General features: G+C 45.2%; 1 protein-coding gene across 16 annotated transcripts in view; it reads left to right on the top strand.

Annotated features, from left to right (window-relative positions):
• Window positions 1–27,660, top strand: part of EIF4G3 (eukaryotic translation initiation factor 4 gamma 3) — a 505,170-nt gene that overhangs the window by 34,247 nt on the left and 443,263 nt on the right. For all 16 annotated transcript variants that reach the window (XR_012642393.1, XM_074976024.1, XM_074976018.1 and 13 more), the window contains exon 2: window positions 26,852–26,927. Coding sequence is in view for 15 of the 16 variants with exons in the window: in XM_074976024.1 (XP_074832125.1) it covers window positions 26,852–26,927 (76 nt within the window). In the remaining variant the exon portion in view is untranslated. The remainder of the gene's footprint in view (window positions 1–26,851; window positions 26,928–27,660) is intronic.

Genomic DNA, 27,660 nt, shown 5'->3' with positions numbered 1-27,660 from the left:
GTGGTAGGTAGTCTGGGATTGGAGTGGTTGGATGGGGCCTGCAATGTAGACCCTGGAATGCTAAATTGGGATCCAGGGTTCAGCAATTCCTGACCTGGGGTTCCTAATGAATGTAGATACTCAAGCTTAGGTTTAGAAACCCCCAGTCTCCTAACTCCAGTTTTGCTAACCCTGGAGATTTATATTGGATGCAGATTAATCTTCTGTGTTCACCAAGACACTTGCTGACAGTAATACTGAGGAGCAAATATGCTGTGCTCTAAGTTCTAAATAAGGGTGGAGGTGAGAGGTGGGTGAAGTGTTGAACTGGGAAAAAAAAAAGGAGAGCTGCGTCTCAGTGATGACCTGCACCACTGGGATTGATTTTGCTATTACGAAACTGGTGTAATTATAGCCGTGGCTTACACCACACTACTAACAGCAGGAATAGGATTACACCCAAAAGAAAGAGAAACACCCCCTGAGGCTTTTCTAATTCCCATTAGTTATCTAAAACAGCCCAGGGGTTGGGGAATTCATTGGCTGTTATTTATCCTGATTTCTAAGAGCTGTTATCTTTCCCCAGGAAGTGAGAGTTTCGAAGTTTAGGGGATAGGACTTAAGGATTAACAGGAGAGTGTGACGTACAGATACAAACAAACAAACTGTCCTGTAGAACACGGAGGTTCGGCGGACCATGCTTCCCACCTGAGGCAGGTTGCTTTGAGAACTTCCCGGTCATTGGGTCAAAGCTGTTTCAGGGGTTCTGGGGCGTCTTTGCCTCAGCCTTACATGTGACCCTTACAGGTTCATGAAACTAAAGACATACACACAGTATTACACATAGCTATGGCAGGTATCTAAAAGGAAAACCATAGATAAAAATGCGAATGCTAACTTTTACTTACGCAGCTGAGCAGGTACAGGAACAAAACAACAAACACTGCATCTAGCTATCTAAGCTATGCTGTTACACATTTCTTTGTGGTACCAATAGGTATTCACGCACTACTCTGTTTAACTCGTGAGCAGGCGGGAGGAGCAGCAAAGGGTGATCAGTCCTTGTCTCAGATAGCGTCTGTTCTCTTCAGGATTCGGGAGTTCCTCTCCCTCCTTACGTTGTTGCCCCCCTTTATGGTTCTGCCGTTTGCTGGCTCCACCCGAGGCCTGACGCATCACATCCTGGTTGCTTCTGCTTCTCTTCACCTGCGGCCCCTCTCAGCCCCCCTCCCCATTTTACACAACCATACATCTCATGCTTATTTTTTTCCTTTTAAGGTATGCATCTGGCCCTCTGGGCTGCTAGGTCAGAGGCCATGGATCTTTCCTGTATAGGTTTTTCCTGTTTGTCGCTTTTAGACAGGGGTGGGGGGAAGGCTACAGATAGTGCAGTCTGCAAGCAATTCTGTAAATTCTGTTGCTGACTGATTTAGACTTGCCCAATTCACTTGGTTCCTCAGTTCGTGGTGTGGGGTTAGTGGTTTAGCCTGTTTGTGCTGAGGCATATTTCCCTATAACAATTTAAAAGGGTCTCTGGACCACCCCACATACCTCACCGCGTTGTTCAAGTGCCCATGCAATGCACCCTAACTTGCCTGAGTGTGGCCATTCACTTAAGGGTCACCAGGTAATTTTGCACAAATACAAGTAACTTTAGTATCTTTATTTTTTGTCAGTCATCATCATCAACAACCTTGGGTTCAGTGCCCGTTGGGTTCCAGTGCCTCACTCACTATTTCCTTCCATCTTTTCCTGCCTAGCGTGGAGTGGCTTAGTTTCTGTAGACTAGCTCTGCACTAATCTACTACATCATCTATCCATTCTCTGTGGGGTCTGCCTCTCTCATTCAAAACATCTGTTATGCTGAATACCATAAGTCTTAACTTTTTGCTTGTTGTTCATGCTGCAGATATGCCTGAATAGATGTAAATTCTGTTGTATAACTTCCTGTAGTAGGTTCTCTTCCAGCTGTATCTTCTGATATAATTCCTCATTGGTGACCTTCTGCATCCATCCTATTCTCAGGATCTTTCTATAACAACTCCTCTTGAACACCAATATCCTTCTGTTCAAAACTTTATCATCTCCCATGTCTCCCATCTGTACAACATGCTGCTGAATACACACGTGTTCGAGATGCTCAGCTTTGTTCCTAAGCTGATCACTTTGCTTTTCCAGATCTTACCCATCGCCTTCAAATTCGCTCTTGCTTTCAGTATAACTAGTTGCTATTTCCTTCTCCCAGTATAGAACATATGTCATGTTGTTCCCTAGATAGGTGAATTTCTCTACGTTCTCTAGTCTGGTCCCATCTATGCTGATCTTTCTTATTTCCTTATCTCAAGATACTATTGTCTTCGTTTTATCGATGTTCATAATCATTCCCACCACTTCCCTTTCTCGTTTTAGCATCTCTACGGTTTCCGCTAGCTTCTCTTCATCTTCCTCAATGAAAACTATATCTTCTGTGAAGCTCAAGTTGTTAATTCTCATCCTGTATACTGATATTGCTTCTGCCTCTTCCTTGATCTTGTCCATCGCTCTCTCTAGATACATGGTGAAGATACTTGGCAATATCGGATCTCCTTGTTTCGTATTTCTACTTGTTCTAAACCTACTTCCCATGTCTCTGCATGTTTTCACTGCTGCCTCCACATTGTCGTTGATATCCTTCAAAAATTGTACCAATCTGCTATCCACTCCGTATGACTCCAACACCGCCCAAGTCACTTTCTGATCTATACTATCAAATGCCTTCTGAAAATTGAGGAAGCAATTGTAGATGTTCTTGTTCTTTCATCGAGCTTTCTCCACTTTCAATCTGAGTGTCAATATCTGCTGTATAGTTCTTCTGTCTTTCCTGAATTCTGCTTGTTCATTCACTAGATGTTCTTCTATCTGCAATCTCAGTCTCCCTGTCAGAATCATCATCAGCACCTTGCTTAGATGACCCATTAGGGCAATTGTTCTGTAGTTTTTTTTTCACTCCGATGCGCTTCCTTTCTTGTGTGTTGTTCACTAGAATGGATCTTGTCCTTTCCTTAGGTGCCTTCCCTTCTTTCCTATCATCTCTCCCATGATCTTACATTGACAGGGCTATTATTGTTCTTTAGTTGTTTTGCTGTTCTTTCTACTTCCTCCTTCAAAATATCAGTTGTGCTCTCAATTCTCGGCAGTAATGTTTCTTTCAGTCCTTGATCAGTCTCTCTCAGACACTCAGGTTCAACTGTGCTTTGTATAGATTGTCAGAATATCTCATCCATAACTACACAGCCGCCTTCTTCTTCTTCATGAGCACCTCATTATTCCCATCTTTGATTGCCATCTGCTTCGGCTGCCACTTTCTGTTAATAATTTTAATCATCTTATACACCTCCCTGGTCTTACACTCACTGTTATACCTCTCTTTATCTTCACACTGCTCTTCTAACCACTTTGACTTATGCATTGTCAGCTTTCCTGACCTCGTTGCATTTCACAATACATTTCTGTTCTGCCCTCTCAGAAATATCACTGCCGATCTTCATCACTCTCTTCTGTTGGACCAACTTCAGTGTCTCCTGTGTAATCTCCTTCTTATTAGTATTCTCTTCTTCCAGAACCATCTGCTCAATTGCCTCTTCTATTGCCGTGGCTATCCCTTTGACTCTCTTATATAGGTCTTTCTCTGTGTCTGCATTCCTGATACTCTCTTTGATTAGTGCTGTCTACGCGTTCACTATTTCTTCTTCACCTGGCCTCACCTAGTCTCTTCTTTTCTTAAACTGAGTCTTCTGTTAAGTTTCATCTTGATGTTCGTGATCACTAGACTGTGGTCCAAGTATATATCTGCTCTGTGGAAAGTTCGGCAGTGCTGTACTGATGTTACCCATCTTCATCTTATCCAGATCATATCATGTTCTTGGAATTCCCGTCATTCATTCGTCATGTTCAATTCCTACGGTCCTTTTGTTGGACTCTCATGTTTTGAGATCATCATCTGGTGCTCCGTAGCAAACTCTACTAGTTTCTCACCTCATCCGTTACTTTCTCTGTATCCAAACCTTCCCATTACTCTCTCGTTATCTTTTCCCACCTTCAGGTTCCAATCTTCTCTGATGATTGACACATTTCTCTTTGGTATCTCCTCCAGTGTCCTTGTCAAGTCTTTATAGAAATGGTCATCCTCTTCCTTCTTGCTGTCTGGCATGGGTGCATACACCTGAACAATCAAGATGTTGAATGGTTTCTCTTTGAATCTCACTACCATCATTCTCTCACCTTTTGGTTTGTGTCCTAACAGTGCTCCTCTAGCTCTTTTGCGAAGAGGGAATCTGACTCTTGCCTCATGCTTCGTTTTGTTCCCTGACCAAATGATTTCACAGCCACACATCTTGATGCTGTCTAACACATCTCTGGCAGTACAAATATATTGCATTGCTATCTCTCTGTCTCCTTTCGAAGCAGCTCTAACTTTCCAGTCACCCACAGTGTTCAGGTTTCCACATTCCTATTGATAGTGTATGCAGTAGTTTTAATTTTCTTTCTGTAGCCAACTTATTGACCCAACCCCGATCACTCAATTGGTATCATGGAACTTGTTTATCTGGGCAGTGTCTGAGCTGGCGTCTTTTATTGGTTAGTCGAACTGGCATCAGGTTTCATTTTTATTGTTTTACGATCAGCACATCTCCACTCAGCTGTCTAACCATCCTTCTTTATGCAATCTTGTGACTGGCATGTAACCCATAGAGGCTTCATGGTGGAGTTTGTCCATTAGGAAACTTTTTAATTTTTGCCCACAGCACAAATCTAAGTCTGAAATATGGCTTTTGATAACTGTGTTTGACTTTAAAGCTTTTATTACATCCATCTTCTTCCTCCTGGGGTGTGGATCTTCTCTCTTGATCTTTATACCCATATGTTAAGGGTATGAAATCACCACTACGTGTGTAAGTGGTTTGTGTGGTCATATCTTTATACAATCTCAGAACATTGCAGATGGGCAGCTTTATCTTCAAACGTACATTTGGAACACCCCCTTTTTACCAGAGATTCATTAGTTTGTTGCTTCTTCCTCCAACCTCTTCCCTATTTTGGTGTGCCTTCTGTATTTATATTATTCTAAAGAGATGGCTACAAAGATCTTATCATTAGAAGTTGCTTATAAAGGTTTATAAATAGTATATTTTACATGTTATTTTCTTTTCTTTTACTCACTATACCAGTTTTAAAGATGCAGGTTCACTTGCAGAGCAGGTGTCCCATGAGTTTTTGTGGTACCTGACATGTAGCCAGCACAGCATTCTGTGAACAAGTCCGTTAAATTGCACAGTACTCACAGTGCATTTATATACAGCCTTTAAATATTTACCAGCTGCTTAGCAATCAGAGACTGGGGTGGAAGAACTAGTGGCAAAAACAAACAAACAAAAAAACCTCTAAAGCACTTTTCTTTTGCTTGCTTCTCCACCCTTTATGATTATGAAACTGAATGAAAATTCATTATTTCAGAAAATGTTTCCTAATATTGCCAAATATTTAGAAACCAGTTGTTCAAAATTCATGCTTTCCAGGTTTGTTTCATGTCTAGCTATTGAATGGCTTTATATTTTAAAACTTAATTATAATTGGATTTTATTATAAGTTTACATGGAAGAAACATAAAAGAGTGTAATGCCTTATCAAGCGTTGGAGTAAAGAAGGACCTTTGTGTAATAATTTCAATATTATGGTGCTTTTTGCTGCATGAAAACTAAAGCAGGATATTCTCAGCTTTGGAAAAAGGCATTGGCAGATTGTTGAAGTAATGGCTTGAGGCAAGCTGGTTAAGAAATACATGAGAAATTAAAGTTAAACAACTCTTAAGCAGCAAAGAGGAAGCTGTGCTAGTCTATACACTATCAAAACAAAAAGCAGTCAAGTAGCACTTTAAAGACTATCAAAATGGTTTATTAGGTGAGCTTTCGTGGGACAGATCCACTTCTTCAGGCCAGAGCCAGACCAGAACAGACTCAATATTTAAGGCACAGAGAACCAAAAACAGTAAGCAAGGAGGACAAATCAGAAAAAGATAATCAAGGTGAGCAAATCAGAGAGTGGAGGGGTGGTGGGGAAGGTCAAGAATTAGACTGAGCCAAATATGCAGACAAGCCCCTATAGTGACTCAGAAAGTTCCCATCACGATTTAAACCATGTGTTAATGTGCCGAATTTGAATATAAAAGCCAGCTTAGATGTTTCTCTTTCCAAAATGGTGCGATAATTCCTTTTCAGTAACACACATACTTTAGGTCATTGACAGAATGCCCCATTCCATTAAAATGTTGACTAACTGGTTTGTGGATCTGGAGTGTTTTAGTGTCTCTACGCTGATCCCACTTTGGAATTCCAAAGTAAGTTACAACTACTGAAGGAACTCCCTGCTGCTACTCGGGACCTCATTAACTCAGACACACCATCTGAGCTGCAGCCTGGACTATTCTATTTGCTTCCCAAAATCCACAAACCTGGAAACCCTGGACGCCCTATCATTTCAGGTATTGGCACCCTTACCACCGGACTATTCAGTTACGTGGACTCCCTCCTCAAACCCTATGCCACCAACGCTCCCAGCTATATCCAAGATACCACCAACTTCCTGAGGAAATTACAAAACATCGGAAAAGTTCCTGATAACGCCATCCTTGCCATAATGGATGTAGAGGCTCTGTATACTAATATTCCACATAAAGACGTATTACAAGCAATCAGGAATACCATCCCTGATGCCACCACAGCCAATCTGGTGTCTGACCTCTGTAACTTTGTTCTCACACACAATTATTTCCAATCTGGGGGACAGTTTATACCCCCAGATTAGTAGAACTGCTATGGGCACCCGCATGGCCGCACAATATGCTAATATATTTATGGCTGACCTGGAACAACGATTCCTTAGCTCTCGTCCCCTATTACCACTCCTGTACTTAAGATACATTGATGACATCTTTATGATTTGGACCCATGGTACAGAGGCTCTAGAGGAATTCCACAGAGACTTTAACAATCTACACCCCACCATCAACTTATGCCTCGATTACAACATGCAAGAGATACATTTCCTGGACACTACAGTACTAATCAAGGATTTGTCCTCCTTGCTTACTGTTTTTGGTTCTCTGTGCCTTAAATATTGAGTCTGTTCTGGTCTGGCTATGGTCTGAAGAAGTGGGTCTGTCCCATTAAAGCTCACCTAATAAACCTTTCTGCTAGTCTTTAAAGTGCTACTTGACTGCTTTTTGTTTTGAACTCTAAGTAGTAACAGAGAGAAAGCGATGCTAGTCTATATACTATCAAAACAAAAAAGCAGTCCAGTAGCAGTTAAGTCAAGTCAAGTAAGACAAGTAGTTGAGTTAAGATTTTCTATCACTTTAGGAATCAGTTATTTTTAGAACAGAACGAAGCTGCGTGTACTACTTCTTCAATAGTCTATGCCAGGGGTCAGCAATATTTCTGAGGCAGAATGCGCTGCAGAGGGGGCTCAGTGACGGTCTCTGGCTCCAATCCTGTACTGCATGGGGGGCTCTGGGCTCAGCCCAGTGCTGCAGTGGGATCTCTACAGCTGGTGCTCCAGTTGTAGCCCCATGGCAGGAGCACTCTGCAGGGGCTCTGGCCCCAGCCCTGTGCCTTGGTGGGGCCTCTGTGGGTGGGGCTCTGGCCCCAGCTGTGTGTTGCAGTGGTGGCTCTGTCCCCATCCCATGTTGCAGAAGGACTGGTGGGGGCTCTGGCCCCAGCAGGTGTCCCACAAGTTGTGTGTGTGTTCCCAGCTCCAGGACTTTGCTTGGGAGGAGGGGGGTGGGGCTGAGTGGCCCCCTGTGTGTTACCTAAAATCAGCTTGCATGCCAAGAGTGGCATGCATGCTGGGGGTTGCCGATCCCTGGTGTATGCTTTGTGTGCAGTGTATCCAAAATACCATCCTGGTCCTCTCCCTGGATCATATACGTATACAGTAAACTCCTTCTTAAGTGGCTTTCTATTATCTGGAATTCTCAAATAAGTGGCATTTTAACCATAAGTAAATTTTACTTTCATTTTCCATAAGTACAGGATAGTGAAAGTAAATACAAATAAATATAGAAGATATAGTGTAAGTTTACAGTGCACAATGCTACTGTTTGTAAATAAAGTACTCTGCATACATTTTTGTTTGCTTCTTAATATCTAATCTTGTTTTTCTTTAGCGTTATGCATTGCTAGGCATACCTCCCTGTTATTCAGAATATTAGAATATCTGGCAACCTCCTGGTTCCAGGGCTGCCAGATATGAAAGGGCAATGAAGGATCCTGTGGCACCTTATAGACTAACAGAAAAGTTTTGAGCATGAGCTTTTGTGAGCACAGACTCACTTTGGTCTGATGAAGTGAGTCTGTGCTCACAAAAGCTCATGCTCAGAGCTTTCCTGTTAGCCTATAAGGTGCCACAGGAACCTTCATTGCTGTTGCAGATCCAGACTAACACGGCTACCCCTCCGATACTTGAGATATGAAAGAGTTTACTGTATATGAATAGGGTATGAAATGACCATCCTTATTGGAAAATATGTAAATAATTTCGCCAGGATGCAATAATAAACAGCATATGTTTTATGAAGCACAGATTTTGAAATAATCATCTTAAAATCTCCTCTGAAAAATGACACTAAAATGTTATCAGTCTAGTCAGTGTACTCATGTATTCAAGGTTAAGGTTGGTGACTTTAATGCCAAAATGTTTTACTCGTAATTTCTGTATAGCTAAAATAATTAAATGAACTGAGTTTGTTCTCTTGTGCCTCATAAACTATCTAAATACCAGTCAGTTACAACTTTGTGATTTATTTATGTGGAAGTCCTAGCTCTCTCAACTTAAAGGCTCTTATCACCAAGACAGGCAGCCTCAAGGGAAACCTAAGGCCTTCAAAGCCAGTGTTTCCCAGTTTTATTTGGCCACAGAACCCTTTTAAACTTGAAAGAATTTTGCAGAATGCTGTTCTCAGGGTCTACCACACCCTGGCCCCCAAACATGTCCCCCATCTCCAGGCTTTACCTGCCTCAGTGCTCAGCCCCCAAGTCCACCCCATATCCCTAAGCTTTACTTCCCATCCTGCAAACCTCCCCCCCATCCCTAGAATTAACTCACCTCATCTCCAAATCATCCCCCAGGACTAATCTGTATGTGGCACTGGCTGGGCGGCCTATGCCAGGTGTCCACTTGTGACCAGCAGAAGGAAGGCTGGCATGGGGATATTCTGCTGATGTGGGTGAGGCAAGCAGCACCCACCAGAAGGATGTAGCCGCTTGGGCGGTGGGGTGAGTGAGGGCACTTTCTGTGGTTCCTTGCCCTGCCACTACTGAAATAATGGTTCAAGTTCAGTTGGTTTGCATCCAGATCCCTCCTGCCAGCTGCGTAATCAGTTAAATTTAGTACTGCCGTTTCAGTGGCAGCAAGACAGGGAGCTGCAGAGGAATTTTCTTGTGGGACTCTTATTTTCACTTCATGGAACCCTGGGGTTCTGCAGAGCACCATTTGGGAACCACTGTTCAAAGCTGTTGGCTTAGACTATCTCCATGGGGCTGAAACAGTCCAGCAAGCACCCATTTTGAGGGTGTGCCTCAGGCTGACACACCTATTGGTCTGGAGATTACCTGTTAGTTTTCATTTCTCCTTTGTGCCTTTTTTCCAGTCTGGTGGGTCCATTACTTCTAGTCCATTACTACGTAGTGCTGTGTCCTGGCTGTTGTGGAACATGGCTTCTACCCCACCTTTCCACCCTCCCTCGCCGTCCCTCTTCAGAGACCCCTCTCACAAGCAGGTCTTCGAGAAAGAGGTGCAGTAGTTGCTGCATGTCAGAGTGATAGAGAAGGTACCACTCCACTAGAAGAACAGGGGTTTCTATTTCCATTACTTTCTAATCCCAAAATCCAAAGGGGAACTTTGTCCTATCCTGTATTTGCAAGGCCTAAACGGATACTGGTACACCTCAAGTATTTTATGGTGTCGCTGGCTTCTCTTATTCCCCGCCTGGATCCAGGGGATAGGTATGTTGTCCTTGACCTCAGACACAAACTTTCATTTCGCTATCTTTGAGGGCCAGAGGAGATACCTGTGATTTATGGTAGGTGTGAATCACTACCTGTTTGCGGGTCTGCCCTTTGGGTTAGCCATGGTCCCAAGGCTATTTACCAAATGTATGTGTTATAGACTAACAGATATTTTGTAGCATAAGCTTTCATGGGCAAAGACTCACTTTGTCAGTTCTGATGAAGTGGCTCTTTGCCCACAAAAGCTTATGCCACAAAATATATGTTAGTCTATAAAGTGCCACAGGACTTTTTGTTGTTTTTGAAGATCTAGAGTAACACGACTACCTCTCTGACAAATGTATGTTGCTGATGGTGGCCTACCTGAGATGTCTCTGTGTGCAACGGTATCCCTATTTCCATGACTGGATCATCAAGGCTCATTCCAGATGCAAGGTGCAGCAGGATGTAGATCACCACAATCTGTGCATCACAAACATATTTTTCCAAACCAAGCCACAGCACAGATTGTCATGGAGACACCCACGCTCGAAACACTGGCATCAACTAGATGTGGTCATCGCTAGACGTGATAACCTCAAAAACGCCCTTCTGACATGCAGCTATCATAGTGCCAACTGTGATACAGATCACTCGCTAGTTTGCTCCAAACTCAAGGTGATTCCCAAGAAGCTGTACCACTCTAAACCAACTGGAAGGGCCTGCATTGATGCCAGAAAGACAGCAAACTCAGAGAGAGCCAAAAAGTTCAGAGAGACCCTCGAGCAGAATCTGCACAGCAGCCCTGGGGGTGCCGATGTGACATCCAGATGGCAGCATCTGAAGGATACAATTTACAACAGGGCCTTGTCGGTGTTTGGAAGAAGAGCTAGAAACACAAACGACTAGTTCGAAGCTAACTCCGATGAGATGATTCCAGCCATCGAAAAGAAGCGTGTTGCACTCCTGGAGTACAAACGCTCGCCGAGCCAGAGTACCCTGCAAGCACTCAGAGCAGCCAGAAAAACAGTACAGCAGACGGCCAGGCGCTGTGCCAACACCTACTGGCTCGAGCTATGCAGCAGCATCCAGACCAGTGCTGACTTTGGTAATCTCAGGGGAATGAACGAGGGCATCAAGAAGGCATTAGGACCCACCCAGAACAAGATGGCACCTCTGAAGTCCAAATCTGGTGAAGTCATCACTGACAAAGCCAAACAGATGGAGCACTGGGTCGAGCACTACTCCAAGCTATAGTCACGCGAGAACATTGTGGTTGATACAGCCCTCGATGCCGTCGACCTCCTACCAGTAATGGACGAACTGGACCAGGAACCAACTGTGGATGAACTGAAGAAAGCCATCGACAGCATTGCAGTAGGAAAGGCCCCGGGCCAGGATGGTATACCACCAGAGGTAATCAGGTGTGTCACAGACACTCTTCTGAAACCCCTACATGAGCTACTGTGCTTGTGCTGGAGAGAGGGAGAGGTTCCACAGGATATGCGTGATGCTAACATCGTAACCTTGTATAAGAACAAAGGAGACAGAAGCGACTACAACAATTACTGTGGAATCTCCCTCCTAAGCATCACTGGTAAACTGTTCGCTCGCGTCATCCTCTGCAGACTCCAGAAGATTGCTGAGAGGGTGTATCCCGAATCACAGTGTGGATTCCGCGCAGAGATCTACCGTCGACATGGTCTTCTCTCTGAAGCAGCTGCAGGAGAAATGCAGGGAGCAGAGGAAGCCGCTCTATATTGCCTTCATCGACCTGACCAAGGCCTTCGACTTGGTCAGCAGGGATGGACTGTTCAAACTGCTCCACAAGATAGGCTGTCCACCACGGTTACTCAAGATGATCCAGTCTTTCCACGAAGACATGAGAGGAACCATCCCATATAACGGCACATTATCGGATGTTTTCAGCATCAGGAGCGGCGTCAAACAAGTATGTGTCCTTGCTCCGACATTGTTTGGGACCTTCTTCGCACTCCTCCTGAAGCACGCCTTTGGATCTTCAACAGAGGGCATCTTTTTGAACACAAGATCTGATGGGAAACTATTTAATCTTGCAAGGCTGAAAGCTAGATCTAAGGTGAAGGAAGTCCTCATCAGAGATACGCTGTTTGCAGATGATGCTGCTGTAGTGTCACACACAGAAGACCAGCTTCAGAAATTGCTGGATTGGTTCTCCAAAGCATCCAGCGAAGGGTCCTGTGGCACCTTATAGACTAACAGAAAAGTTTTGAGCATGAACTTTCGTGAGCACAGGCTCACTTCAAAGCGTTCAAGGACTTTGGGCTTTCCATCAGTCTAAAGAAGACAAATGTACGTGCCAGGATGTTGCTGAACCTCCATCAATCAGCATTGACAACTATACGTTAGAGGTTGTCCACGAGTTCGTTTACCTCGGGTCAACCATCACTGACACCCTGTCATTGGAGTCTGAGCTAAATAAGAGGATCGGAAGAGCAGCCACAACTTTGTCCAGACTCAGTGAGAGAGTGTGAAATAACATCAAGTTGTACACCCACACCAAAATGCAAGTCTGCAGAGCCTGCATCCTCAGCACCCTCCTTTACGGCAGCGAGTCTTGGACCTTGTACGCCCGCCAAGAAAAGAGGCTGAACGTATTCAACTTGCGCTGCCTCAGGCGCATCCTTGGAATATTATGGAAGGACAGAGTGTCCAACACCGCCGTCCTTGAGCAAGCTGGAGTCCCAACCATGCACACCCTCCTCAGGCAGCAGTGGCTCCTCTGGGCCACATCCACAGGATGAATGATGGAAGGATCCCAAAAGACATCCTGTACGGCGAGCCAGCCTCTGGCAAAAGACCTCCCGGACGCCCCCAGTTGTGCTACAAAGATGTTTGCAAGAGAGACCTCAGGGAGGTAGACATCGAGCCGGACAGCTGGGAGGAGCTGGCAGACAATCGCAGCAGATGGAGGCAGGAAGTACACAAGGGCCTTCAGAAGGGTGAGATGAGGATCAGACAGCTAGCAGAGGAGAAGTGAGCCCACAGAAAGCACAGTAAGGACCTGCCAGACATCCATTCCACATGCAACATGCAGCAAGGACTGTCACTCTCGTGTGGGCCTTCACAGTCACAGTCGAAGCTGCAAATGATGATCCCAAATGGAACTACGATGGGCACGATCCATAGTCTATGTAGACTGAAGGGTACTACTACTACTAGATCTCCTGCTTCATATTTGCATCTTCTGGGTCTTCTAATAAATAGCAAAAAAGGCAGTATTAGTCCTGTTCCAGAGCATTCAGTTAATCGGAGCAGTGCTATACTTACAGGTGGACAGATTGTCCCTCAGAAGAGATTCGACTCTCTGGCAGCATTGATGGGAGAGGTGTCCTCAGCGCCAATGACCACTGCCAGGATGTGCCTATGCCTCTTGGGCCACATGGCAGCATGCACCTAGATTTGCCAGGCTCAAGATGCACCCCCTTTTCTTATGGCAGGCCTTCATGTACTCACTAACCAAACACTCGCTGGATGAGATGGTTACCAAAACTTCCTGAGTGATCCGCTCACTACAGTGGTGGATCTACCAGAAAATGCCATGTGGGGACCCCTTCTCAGAATGATCCCTATCAATGGATCTGGTGTCCAGTGCTTCCAGGTGAGGCTGGGGGCTCACCTTGGGACTCTCCAGACCCAGGATGAATCGATGAGAGAGTATACGACACTGCACATAAATGTGTGGGAACTCAAGGCAGTTAGCAACATGTGTGAGGTTTTCCTGACCCATCTGTCAGGCAAGGTGGACTGAGTCTTCGCGGACAGCATGAGCACTATGTTCTACATGAGTAGACTGGGAAGAGCATGCTCTGTGTCCCTGTGCCAGGAAGTGATCCATCTCTGGGACTTCTGAACCAGTCATGACATCTCCATGGAGGCCCGGTACCTCCTGGGAACTAGCAATGCTATTGCAGCTCTCTTCAGGAGAGAGTTCTCCTCTCACTTTTCCAAGTTTGGGGAATTCTCCTAGTGGGCCTGTTTGCCATTCGGCAGAATATGAAACGTTGGCAGTTCTGCTCCAGTTGGGGAGGAGGCACGGCTCCCTAACACAGTGGTTTCCAGTAACATGGCACACTACAACAAGATAAACAATTCTGCAATACACTCACTTTTTTCCACTGAATTGATTGCTCATAAAGTTGCCCCTCCCTGCCTGCCTGTTTGAGTTAGGACACATTCCAGCTCCAGCCACCTCCCAGCTCCAACAGTCTCTGACTCTTTCTCCCACTTTGCCACAACAGGGAGCTGGCAGCCATGCTGTTTGAGCCCCAGCAGCTCTGTAAAGAGCCTCAGGGAGAGGAAATTGATGAAGTGTCATGGCACACTTGAACAGTTTTAACGGCACACCAGTGTGTCATGGCACACCAGTTCAAAAACCACTGCTCTAATGTATGCCTTTCTTCTTCTGTGGGTGTGAGATCTCTTCTATGCACTGCCCCATTTCCCTTCATGAGCAAGGTCCTACAAAGTGTCAAACAGGAGAGGGTGTGGCTAATCCTTAATTGCACTGTCATGGCCATGTCAACTCTTGTTTGGCACCTGAATGAGCTTTGTGGTCCAGACGTTCCAGCCTCTCCCTCTGTGCGTGCACCCTCTGTCCCAGGACCAAGGGCGATTGCTTCATCCAGACCTTCTGCTGCTCCATCTGAATGGTGTGGCAACTTCATGGCTGAACCTGATGAGCAAGCATATTCTTTAGAAGTCCAGTGGTGCTTCTTTAAAGCAGAGGACTTTCTACTTGGTGGTTTTCATCTGGCCTCCTGAAAAGGCTTAGGCTCACTTGAAACCCTGCTTCCTTTCATTTTGGAGTATTTATTGTACCTCAAGCACAAAGGCTTAGGACAGAGGTGTCCAACCTTTTTTTCATTGGGGGGCACATGGCAATTTTTTACGTATTCTGGGGGCCGAACACAAAATAACCCCAAACCCACCCTATCCCCAGGCTTAACCCCTTGCAGCCACAAACTCAGGCTTAATTTAGCTTACACAGGAGCTCCTCAGCACGCCTCCCCACAGCCCTCCTGCTCCCTCCCTCACCTGCAGTGGCTCTCTGCACTGCCATGCTGAAAAATGGGACTCACTTTAATTGGTTTAATGGCTGCATCCCTCCTACTGGTCATTAAACCAATTAAACTGAGTTTTACTCTTTCAGTGCAGCAGGGCAGGGAGCTGGAGGAGGAGCTGCAAATTGCTTCTTGAGGAGCCATGTGTGGCTCAGAGCGACCCAGCTGGCTTTCGAAGTGGCACCGCTGCCAGCTCTGCAGGCTGGATGAAAAGGCTCTGTGGGCCAGATTTTGTCCTATGGGCCACATGTTGGACACCCCAGTTTAGGATTAGCCTCTGTTTGAGTGCACCTAGTGGCCACTTCTTTCTTTCATCCCCTGTTGTGGGGCCTGCTCCATCTTCTCCCATGAGGTCACAGCCAGATTCCATAAGGGTCTGAAGAAGCTCTGTCTGCAGGCCTTGGTCCCAGTCCCCCCATTGGGCCCTCACTCTGGTTCTGTCCAGACTGACGGGGCCTCCCTTTGAGGCACTGACTTCTTGTTTTTTCCTTCCCACTTCTCTTGGCAAAGGTTGCTTTTCTGGTGGGTATTATGTGGGCCAGATGGGTCTTGGAGCTCTGTGCCTTGACCTCTGGGCATCCAAACATGGTCTTCTTTAAGGGTAAGGTACTGCTTTGTCCATGTCCTTCATTTGTTGCCTTCTTCTGAAAGTGGTGTTGGCTTTCCATGTTAATCAGGCCATCTTCCTTCTGGTTTTCTGCCCCAGTTCCCATACAGCCAGTGAGGAGCGACATCTTCATGCCCTCTACAGTTTTGAACAGAAATAAAGCTTTTTGTCTAAATAGAGTTTGGAAGAACCATTAACTAGCCAATCGAACTCTTAAAGCAGCGTATATCAGCAGATAGGTATTACTAGTATTGTTTGAGGACTCCCATTGTAGCTGTCACTGTAAGAATATTTACATGCTCTGCAGTGGTGCAGAAGCTTTTCTTGTGAGGGTAAAATACACAGCAAGCTTTAGGAACAAGTAGCAGGGTGGTGTGAATACAGCCTTACGTTAACATCAAACCAAAGGAGGAAGACTATGGTTTACATTCAGGATTTAAGAAACAAATTCCTTATTAGTTAATCAAATGAATCCGTTTTGTGGAGGTGCTTAGTAGAGGCTGAAGTCTGGAGCCTGGTAAGAATGAATGCAGTTAACAAAGAGCCTGGCTTTGAGGGGTAGATCTTCATGGAGTTTCAGTAATCTATGTATTGAATAGCTTTAAGTACTTCAAGTTTCTCTTCTTTAGTATTATATAAACAAATTAAGTTTGAGTTCTTGTTTTAGCATTATTTTCTAAAAGTGTCTTGAGTGTCAGTGATTCAGGTTCCAAACCTTGCTGAACAAAAACATCTGTAGTTAGTGTTTTAGTGTTTAGTATTTTTACTGTGTATGTTAAACACAGGAGAAACTACAAGTGGTGCATGCTGCTTTACTCTGTATATCCATAGCTATATAAATAAAATATACCATTTTACATCTTTATGTAATATTTTAATTCTTGAAACCAAAAAGCTAAAAATGTTAACATTCCATTTGTTTTTGTTAATCAGCATTATGTAGTTTTGTGTTCTCTGTAATTTTGCTGATTTTTAAACCTTTTTTAAAAATAATTTAATACAGTGCAAATGGGATCATGCATAGAGTTTACATAACCTTAAAGAAAGCTGGTGGGACACTTGCTATATTTCTGCAAGAAAATCTAAATCCTTATGCTGGAGTATATTGAAGACATGTTTTATTGCCCCTTTGTCCTTGAATTGCCCTTTGAGTGGTCGTGAATTTTTTTTTATTTAGTTTTTTGAAAAGAATGTTCTTGTTATGCCAAGCTCTAAATGAAAAAAGTGGCCAGCGATCAATAGTAGGTTAAAAACAGTTTCTGGGGATGAAAATAAGCTTAGGTGATGTGAACCATTGTGGAGAAAAACTTACCCATTTTGGGAATAAAAAATACCATAGGTGGTTTTCTGTAGTCTGTTTGTGAGAGAGTTTAGCGTTACAGAGAAATCCACAGTAATTTCCTTTATGTGATACTATAATAAATTGTATATTTTCAATTTTAGATAACAATTTTTAAAACATACAAAATCTTGACATGTGTTTCTTGTGCTTTAAAACAGAAAATCTAGATTCTGTGGAGAGGGAAATTTTTTAAGGAACTTCTGACTTTATTATTTATCTACAGTTGGATTATGGGAAAGTAGTGTTTCACCTGTTTCAAATACTCTGTTAAAGCAATAGTTACTCAACAGGTTGGTAAATCATTCAGTTTTATTTTCTGACAAAACAATAAACAAGAATCACTCTAATTCTCACTGTACAACCATAAGATTGTAGTTCTGTTAAAACAGTAATATTCTTATTGAGATCTATAGGTATTTTGAAAAAAATAAACCCTCTGTATATTTGTCAGAAGTATCCTTTAAACAGTTTTTTGTATTTCTTGAAGTAATGAGCCACAAAAGGCAATGAATACTATACAGACCTAATTTACAGCTTTTGGGTATCTCCCCTCTTAATCTATCTGTAATTCTCTTCTTGGCATGAGCAATGTAAGGAAAGGGAAAACTACATGGAGACATTTTTCCTGACTTATATGTAGCAAATTTATGGTTAGGCTTAGGGTTGTGTGCAGTCAGCACACACTTCACTTCACATGCCCTTGCTCTAAGTGTGTGTCACTTTTGTAGTACTGGTTTAAAAAAAAAAACAGATGAAAAACGTTTCCCTGCCACTGAGAGGGGCAGGGAAAATGACCAGCACTCCTGTGCTGGTCAGTTTCCTGTCTCCTGTCAGGGATGGCAGCAGGGAAACCTCTCATGTCAGTGGCATCAGCCAAGGTGCCGCCCCTGACAGGAGCAGAGATCTTGTCAGGATCTCGCCACCTTTGACAAGAGTGCGGGGAGGGGCAGCAGCTGCTCCTGTTAGTGGGGGGAACTGAGAGTCAGGCTCTCAGCTGCCTCCACTGACAGTAGTGGGAAAACTGACCAGGGCAGCAGCCCTGGTCAGCTTCTTGGCTTCAGCAACTGGAGGAGAGGTGGGAAGCCTGGGGCCTGGCTTGCCTCCATGTTGTACTGGAAAGTACTGCATGGGATCTTTTCAGGGGAAAAGGCAAAATGCGGCATTTATTGGTAATACACATATAGCAATCAACACTTATCATATGCGTATGATATATCCCATTCCCATTCTCTCTCTCAGACACACACACACACAAGCACACTCCTGTCTTGTTGCTGTTACCAATAGTTGCTCCCCATAACAGCACTGGCCAGGTGAGTTAGATGGGGGAGGGGTGGAGCTGGGCTTCTGCCGATCTGGATCGGTGCTCCAGTGATGACAAGACAAAACCCGGGGTCCCTGTGCAAGATGCCTTCATTTATATAGTCCTCTCTCTCAGGCAGGTTGCCACAAGTTAGCCATCTCATGCATATGCATCATCTGGGAGAGCAGTCTTAAGAATATGCATTTAGCACCTTCTTCTGGGTGGTACTTCCAAAGGCAGGCACTTGCTGGTGACTCCCAAGGCATCCATGTGTCCAGTCTTCTTTCAGTGGGCCCACTTCACAGGTTCCACTTTTCTTCTCGCTGGTCTTGGATCTACCTTTTCCATACCTGGAGGTGCTAGTCTCCCACACCTTTCCATTCACACCTCATGCACTCAACAATTAAGCAGTCCAAAAAGAAAGGGTACAGAGAGTTTTGTCTTTACCTTACCTACTTCTAGGAACTGTTCTACAAAATATAACTAAATTTCTATATAACAGGTCTTAATACAATATTCATAAAATGACTTGACAATATTTAAAAACTCCAGTGAGAAGATAGTTAAAACAGAGATGTATCTACATCCACTTGCTGGAGTCAGGAAACTGACCAGGGCTGTTGTCCTGGTCAGTTTTCCCAGTACTGTCAGTGAGAACCTGACTCTTGGCTGCCACCACTGACAGGAGTAGCTGTTGCCCCGGGCAGGAGTGGGGCAACTGCTCCTGTCAGGGGGAGTGAGTCAGGCTGCCAAGCCTGAAAGGAGCGGGGAACTGACCAGTGCATCAGCGTTGGTCAGTTTCCCCTGTCTTGTGAGTAGCAGGCAGTCCAGAGCCAGGCTCTCCGCTGCTCACCCCTCACAGGGAACTGGAAACTGACCAGTGGTGTTGCGCTGGTCAGTTTCCTGGATCCCCTGAGTTGCGCGAAATTTGACTTCAGTGGGGTTGCTCAAGAATGCAACCCCCGTGTAAGTCAGGGTGTCTATTGTACTGATTTAAAAAAACCCAGCTTGCAGCTTTCACTAAATATTACAAACAGCAAGGAATTGATTCAGACAGAATCAACTATTCATTTTCATAAGCACAAAAGCAAAACTGATTGTGGTTGATGCTTACAATTACATATGCTCACTCCATCATAGGTCAATGTGCAGATGGCAACAACAAAATTCTTTGAAGGGGTTAATAATTCTTTGAAGGGGTTAATAAACATGCGGACAAGGGGCACCCAGTGGACATAATATACCTAGATTTCCAGAAAGCCTTTGACACGGTCCCACACCAAAGGCTTTTATGTAAATTAGGTGGTCATGGGATAGGAGGAAAGGTCCTTTCATGGATCGGAAATTGGTTAAAAGACAGAAAACAAAGGGTTGGAATAAATGGTAAATTTTCACAATGGAGGGGGGTAACTAGTGGTGTTCCCCAGGGCTCAGTCCTGGGACCGATCCTGTTCAACTTGTTCATCAATGATCTAGAAAATGAGGTAAGCAGTGAGGTGGCAAAGTTTGCAGATGACACCAAGTTGTTCAGGACAGTCAAAAGCAAAAGGGATTGTGAAGAACTACAAGGAGATCTCAGCAAACTGAGTGATTGGGCAGCAAAATGGCAAATGAAATTTAATGTGGGTAAGTGTAAGGTAATGCATGTTGGAAAAAATAACCCAAATTACACGTACTACATGATGGGGTCAAATTTAGCTACGACAGATCAGGAAAGGGATCTTGGAGTTATAGTGGATAGTTCTCTGAAGACATCCACGCAGTGTGCAGCGGCAGTCAGTAAGGCAAATAGGATGTTAGGAATTATTAAAAAAGGGATCGATAATAAGACAAAAGATATCATACTTCCCCTATATAAAACTATGGTACGCCCACATCTCGAGTACTGCGTGCAGATGTGGTCTCCTCACCTCAAAAAAGATATATTGGCATTAGAAAAGGTTCAGAAAAGGGCGACTAAGATGATTAGGGGCTTGGAAAGGGTCCCATATGGGGAGAGGCTAGAGAGACTGGGACTTTTCAGTTTGGAAAAGAGGCGATTGAGGGGCGATATGATAGAGGTATATAAAATCATGAATGGTGTGGAGAAAGTGAATATAGAAAAATTATTTACCTTTTCCCATAATACAAGAACTAGGGGACACCAAATGAAATTGATGGGTAGTAGGTTCAAAACTAATAAAAGGAAATTTTTCTTCACACAGCGCACAGTCAACCTGTGGAACTCCTTGCCCGAGGAGGCTGTGAAGGCCAGGACTCTATTAGGGTTTAAAAAAGAGCTTGATAAATTTTTGCAGGTCAGGTCCATAAATGGCTATTAGCCAGGGATAAAGTATGGTGCCCTAGCCTTCATAACAAGGGCAGGAGATGGATGGCAGGAGATAAATCACTTGTCTTCTGTTCTCCTTCTCTGGGGCACCTGGCATTGGCCACCGTCGGCAGATGGGATGCTGGGCTTGATGGACCTTTGGTCTGACCCAGTATGGCCATTCTTATGTTCTTATGTTCTTATGTTCTTAACTTTGTGTAATGCTATGAAAGTTCAACAGAAATCCACCACAATGCACAGCACCTATTAGAAACAAGTGCATAGTGTCATCTGAGGCCCAGCTATGTCTGGATGAATCAGCTTTGCTATTTATTTATTACTGTGGGTAAAATGTGTGCAATAAGGTATTTTTTTCCTCTTACAGCTTCCCATTCCCCCTTACTTTACCAGAAAACATTCGATGCCCCTCAGTTTGAGAATCTCTGGCATAAGAAACTACATCTGAAACTAACTTGGATCAAAATAGAATCAATCATTTGAAATGTAAATATGATTTTAAAAATGTCTGGTATTGATTTAGGTGCTGATCCTGCAAGGCATTGAAGGTAATGAGACTGTTCTTGTGTGTAGAATTAAGCTTGCTTTTCAAAATTAAGACCTGAAAGAATTGTTAAAAATAAAGGAATGTTATTTTTAAATATATTTTTTATCCTTGCACAAATGTCATTTCCAAATAAGTGTAATTGCTTCAAGCTACATAATCTTTAGGATGTCTGTTTTCGTGGTTTGCTATGTAGGTAGCCCACTGTGTCTGACGACGAGGTCTTGAGCTTGCACAGGCTCATTGGTTGTGGACTAGCATGTGGCTGAGGAGTCCAAGCTTTGAAGGGCATGGGCATTCACAGTGGGGGCAAGGGAATTGTCCTGGCTCTGTTGGTGCAGCTGCTGCTGTTGCTTTCTTTCTCTCATGAGCATCAATGAGGTGTACGTGTCGCTGCTCTTCAGAGTTGTCATACATGTGTTGTAAGAGAGCAGGCCAGCCTGGTCGGTCTTTTGCATGGTGCTCTAGCTGATCCGGTTTTAAACCAGCATGAACAATGTTGGCTTTCACACAGTCTTTATACCTCTTGTGAGGCCTAACTTGATTCCTTTTGCCCTGGGAGAGTTCACCGTAGAGGAGTTGCTTAGGGATTCTTGATTCCTCCATTCATATAATGTGCCCTGTCCAGCGAAGTTGGGCTTTCAGAATCATGGCTTTGATGCTCGTGGTTCCTATTCTGTCCAGGACTTCCAGGTTCGTAACTCTGTTCTGCCATCGAATGTGCAGTATTGACCTCAGGCTGCGTGTTTGGAAGCGCTCCAGCAGTTTTATATGTTTTCTGTACAAGGTCCAGGTTTCACAGACATACAGGAGACTGGTCAAGACTACAGCCTTGTACACTTTCAGTTTAGCAGACTGTCGGATATTGTGCTGATTCAACACTCGCGCTCTCAGACGTCCTAGTGCTTGGCTGGCCTGGCAGATTCTGGCACTGATTTCTTTGTCAAGGGAGCCATCATTGGCTGTCACACTGCCAACGTACTTGAACTCCTCTACTGTTTTTAACTCTGTTCCTTCCATAAAGATTGAAGCGGGGAGAGCAGCAAATCCTGGAGCAGGTTGAAACAGCACCTCGGTGTTTCCTAGGCTGATGGTCAAACCAAAGAGGCGAGTGGCATCAGCAGACTTGTTAACGATGAGCTGGAGATCTGAGTCCTTGTGTGCCATAAGTGCATCGTCATCAGCGAAAAGAGCTTCAAGGATGAGCCTCTCAAGCATCTTGGTTTTAGCATTCAGACGATGAAGGTCGAAAAGTGACCCATCAAGTCTATATTTTATGTAGACTCCATGGTCCAGGTCCCTAACTGTGTGGCTGAGGACACACGTGAAAAAGAGGTTGAATGACACTGGGGCCAGCACGCACCCTTGCTTCACACCATTGGATATCTCAGATGGGTCTGAGGAGTTGCCGTTTGAAAGAACAAAGCCAGTCACGTCATTGTGGAGCAGGCGTATGAGGTTAACGAATCTTCTCAGGCAGCCAAGTTTTGACAGGATAATCCACAGGGCTTCTCTGTTGACAGAGTCAAACGCCTTGGTCAGGTCTGTAAAGACAGCATACAGATCCAAGTTCTGCTCTATGCGCTTTTCCTGGACTAGATGAACAGTAAAGATCATGTCAATGGTGCTGTAGCCTGGGCGAAAACCACACTGTGCCTCTGGGAGGTTCTCCTCTGAGATGCTGGTTAAGGATGACTCGAGCCAAGATATTCCCAACAGTACAGAGAAGAGTTGCCCCGGTAATTTCCACAGTCAGCTTTGTTGCCCTTGTTCTTGAAGAGCGAGATGATTGTGGCATCCTTAAAGTCTCTGGGCATGTCTTCTTCTTCCCAGATGCTGATTAAGATGCTGTGAAAGGCTTCAAGTGACGCTGGTCCTGCCACTTTGAAAATTTCAGAACGGATACCGTCCATCCCAGGGGCTTTGTCAGAGCTAGTCTGGCTGATTGCCTTTTTGACCTCAGCCATTGTAGGAGGCAGGTCAAGACTGTCTATCGTGGGTTTCTGAGGGATCTGGTCTTGGGCCACAGAGTCAGCAATAGAGGGTCTGTTGAGAAGGTTGCTGAAGTGCTTTCCCCACCTATTGTTGGTGCTGTTCTCTCTCAGAAGGGAAATGCCATCTGCAGGCAGGACAGATGTAGTACTTGGCTTTGAAGGTCCATATATAGCTTTGATAGCACTGAAGAACATCTTGGAGTTCTTGGTTTCAGCATAGTATTGGACTTCATCAGCTTTACTCTCCCACCACTCATCTTGCATTTTGCGAAGTGCTGTTTGTGTCTGGCTCTGAAGGTGTTTGAAATGATCATGTTTGGAGACTGAGGACTGATCGTTTTGTCATAGCAGAAATGTGTTTGTTTTTCCTCTAAGATCTTCATGATGACTTTGTCATTTTCTTCAAACCACTGTTGGTGAACTCTTTTTCAGTCCTGGTGTTGACTTGGCTGACTCAGTCACCAGGGTTTTGAACTGGTCCCACTTTTGTGTTGGGTCTCCAGTCAGAGGTCCATAGGACATCAGCATTTCGTCAAGGCAGGCTGCGAATTTCTCATGATGACCAGTATGTTGCAGCTTTGCGATGTTGAAGGACGGTCTGACAGCCTTGAGCTTCTTGCAGTTCAGTGGTGTGATGTGCAGCATAAGGACTGATCTGACGAGTCTGTGATCAGTCCAGCACTCAGCTCCCCTCATGGTCCTGGTGATCTTAACATCTCTAATGTCCCACCTCTGACTGATCACATAGTCAGTCAGGTTCCACTGTTTTGATCTCAGGCGCATCCGTGTACTCTTGTATTTATCGTCTTGCCTGAAGAGAGTGTTGGTAATCATCAGTTTGTTTTCTGCACACAAGCTCAGCAGAAGGTGGCCATTGGCATTCATGTTACCAACACCATGATGCCCCAGCACCCCTTTCCGGGTCCTACAGTCCTTGCTGACCCTGGTGTTGAAGTCACCCAACAGGAGAAGCTTGTCACTAGGAGGAGTTGCTTTCACAAGATGGTCAGGGCCCTGATAGAAACTTTCTTTTGCTTCGTTGCTGCTAGTCAGTGTGGGGGTGTAAACGCTGATGACTGTAATGTGGCGAGAGGTGTTGAGCGGGAAGTGGATCTTGATCAGACATTCACTGATGCAAGTTGGAACGTCAGGAAGCTGATGCAGAAGTGATGTCTTGATGGCAAGTCCCACTCTGTGGATTCTGTCTTCATTTTCTGGCCTGCCTTTCCAGAAGAAGGTGTAATCTCCTTTTGGTTCGCAGATGGATCCTTCCTCTGCCAGCCTGGTTTCGCTCAGGGTGGCTGTGTCAATGTTATAACTGCCAGTTCTCTTGCTACAAGGGCCATTCTTCTCTCAGGCCTCATAGCATTCTCCCTGTCCAAGAGGGTGCGAACGTTCCATGCTGCAAATATCATCTTTCTTTTCACTGTTTTTTGACTGCTGTGAGGGTAAAACTGCCAGTTGTGGCATGCTGGCCATTTTGGTTGGGACAAGCAATTTTTGGGACATCTTTTCTAGTCCCCTCCCTCATTTTGAAGGTGAGCAGTGCTGTTCCTAAAAAGGCCTGCTCAGTCACCTGGGATGCTGCTGAACTTCTCTGTCATCCTGGGATCAGAGTCGAGAGACCAAAGTCCACAGGCCGCCTACATGCAGGTTTGGAGCTATGACTCCCAGTGATCACCTCCACCTGTTGCTTCGCCCCTCCGCCATCGCTGTTGGACTTTGAGGTTGACAGAAGTGATGAGATTGTGCAAAGAACCTGTGCGGGAAAATGTTTAAAGTGGAAAAGCCATTGCACAGGGGCAGTTCCGCTCTCTTGACCTCAGAAGCCTGGTTCCAGTGGTACGAAAAGTCATCACGGCTGGGACTTCCTAGGCTGCAGTGGATCGCCATGCCGTCTGTGGTGCCTTGTCATGCCCTTCGCTCTCCACGGAACGTTGCAGAACTGCCTTCCTGGTCGTTGGATCTTACTGCTGATCTCATCCGCCCAGTCTGCCGGGGCTGACTGCATGCTGGGATAGGCAATTCCCTATCTCACTGCAGGTTTCAGACCTGCCGGCTACCCTCACCTGGTTTAGCCTGCCTGTTGGAGTGGTTTATCAGGGTGTGGGCACTGCAGGGTACAGCTTCTTGGAGCCGCAGGTGAGAGCTAGGTGCCAGGTGGGGACCAAAGGTGCACGAACTGCCCCGAAGAGCCACGACAAATCCCTACACCAGAGATGCTGCCCTTCCCTGGACACCCCATACACTCATGGTTTGCTATAGTATCTTTACAATGTAGAGTTACTGAAAAGAGGAAGATGATTTCAATACTCCTTTAAATAACAGTGCCGACATATTAAAATTTTGATTATGCAGGCTAGTCCACTTAGAATTGATTTTGGTAGGTGGGAATGGAAGGATTTAATTGTTTAAAAATACCCCAAAACCAAAGGAAACAGTTACAATTTTGGCACAGTTAGCAAAGCAAGCCAGGCGTTTGTTGGAGCATTCACTGCTGATTAGAAGAGTTTGTCTCAGTGAATATAGGTTCTTATTGTCTGCTTTAAAAAGCAGAGTGTCTGTGTGCCTGCATGTGGGGCAGGGAGTTGGGGGAGGCACGATGGTACTGAGATCTAGACCAGATGTGGGCAATAATCTTTGATGGGGGCCCACTCCAAGAATTTGGTAAGTGGTAAAGAGCTGTACTCTTCCATGGTATTAATGAAAGAGGTTTGGCGTCTCGGGTGGATGTTGATTGCAGAGGGTACTTGGAGCAGGGATTGGGATCCAGGAGAGGGTTGTGGGGTTAGGTTTTGCATGGGATTCGGTTGTGACTTAAGGCAGGAGGGTGTTGTGATCTGGGTTAGGGGATTCGGGTGCAGGGTCTGGAAAGGGATATAGTTGCAGGAGAGAGAGAGGATTCTGATGTGGAGGAGGGGTTCAGGAAGGGAGTGCAGCGTTGGGGGGGGCGTTATGACCTGGGGCAGAGGTGTGGGGACATACAGGGAAGAGGTATGGGTTAAGGAGGGGGGATCCTGAGAGTTTGGGTTACATGGGGTAAGGGTAGTAGAAAGGGGAGCAGAGTGAGGGGCTGGGGTGCTAGATGCAGATTCTGATCAGGAGGTGCTTACCTATTCAGTTGTGGGGTGGCCATGTGTTATCTGTGCACGCTGCACTTGTGGTGGTGGTGGCCCTTCACATGCTGCCTGTGCTCCAAGCACAGCCTAAGCAGCTTACATTGGATGGCTTTGGCTCCAGCCCCTGCGGGCCGTGGTGTTCAGTGAACACATGGCCCGTAGCCTGCTGCTCTAAGCAGTATGTGGGGCGCAGAAGATGAGGAGCCTACCTAAAGTTCCCATTGGGCCATATTTTGTGTACCCTGGTCTAATGTTTTCTGGTGTAATTTGATATTCTTTCAGTGTCTCTTGTCATATTTATCCAGAAATCAATTCTTGATTAAATTTATGAAACCTGAAGGATTGTATCTGCTTGGGTGAATGTGAGTGTCTTTGGAGATGTTTGTATATCTGCTTAGAGCAGAGATGTGGTTAGGTGTTTTAACAAATATAAGGCTTTCTGTTTATGTTCTGCCCTTGTGATTATGTAACATAATCCTTTTTTTCAGTTGTTTTCCTTAACTTGGTGTAATATAGAATTTCCAGAGGTCCTCTGCAGCAGCCCCTTGAGGATCGGATCTTCACTCCAACAGTCTCAGCTGTGTATAGCACTGTAAGTATGTAATGGGAGGTGTGCAAAGTCCTTAACCAGGGGTCTGCAACCTTTCTGAGGTGGAGTGCTGAAATGTGACCTTTTGACCTCTGTGTGTGGTCTGAGTGCCAGTGATACTTTTTATAGTCCTACTTACAACAATTTCATTACTAAGTAAAGATGCAGAGCTTTACTGTTTTGTCTTTAAATCTCCCCTAGGCTTCCTTGCATCTCTCTGTGGGTGAGGTGTGGGGACACAAGACATCCGTGACCCTACCTGTGCGTGCGGGGGAGAGATGGACTTACTCGCCCCTTAGGCTCTGAGTGGGAGGAAAGGGTGGAGGGGTGTGTAGGGCAGGAGTGGGCAGCGGCACAGACTCAGAAGCCAGTTGTGGTTGCTGAGCTATCCCCCACCCCACCCGGTTTCCTCTTTGCCTCTACCCCTTGTTTTACTTTCTTACAGTTTGTCAACTGGACTGAGTCAGCACTGTTAAAGTACAGCTTGAAACTCTCTTGTCTGGCAACATCCCCTGTCTGGCCAGACAATGAATGTTTCTGGGCCAGAGGGCACCTGGACCAGAGAGCTCCAGCTGTGCGGCACGCAGAAGAACTCTACTGGTGGCAGGGAGCCCCACTGGCAGCATGCTCTGGGGAGTCCCAAGGCAGCAAGCCAGGTCAGGGAGCCCCATTAAAGGCACCCCAGCTGGGGTGAGGGAGCCCCACTGTGCAGAACCCAGCTTCAGTCAGGAGCCCC

This window comes from Carettochelys insculpta, chromosome 23 (genome assembly GCF_033958435.1).
Source record: "Carettochelys insculpta isolate YL-2023 chromosome 23, ASM3395843v1, whole genome shotgun sequence".
Classification (NCBI taxonomy): Eukaryota; Metazoa; Chordata; order Testudines; family Carettochelyidae; genus Carettochelys; species Carettochelys insculpta.
This window is presented reverse-complemented; position numbering and strand designations above follow the sequence as displayed.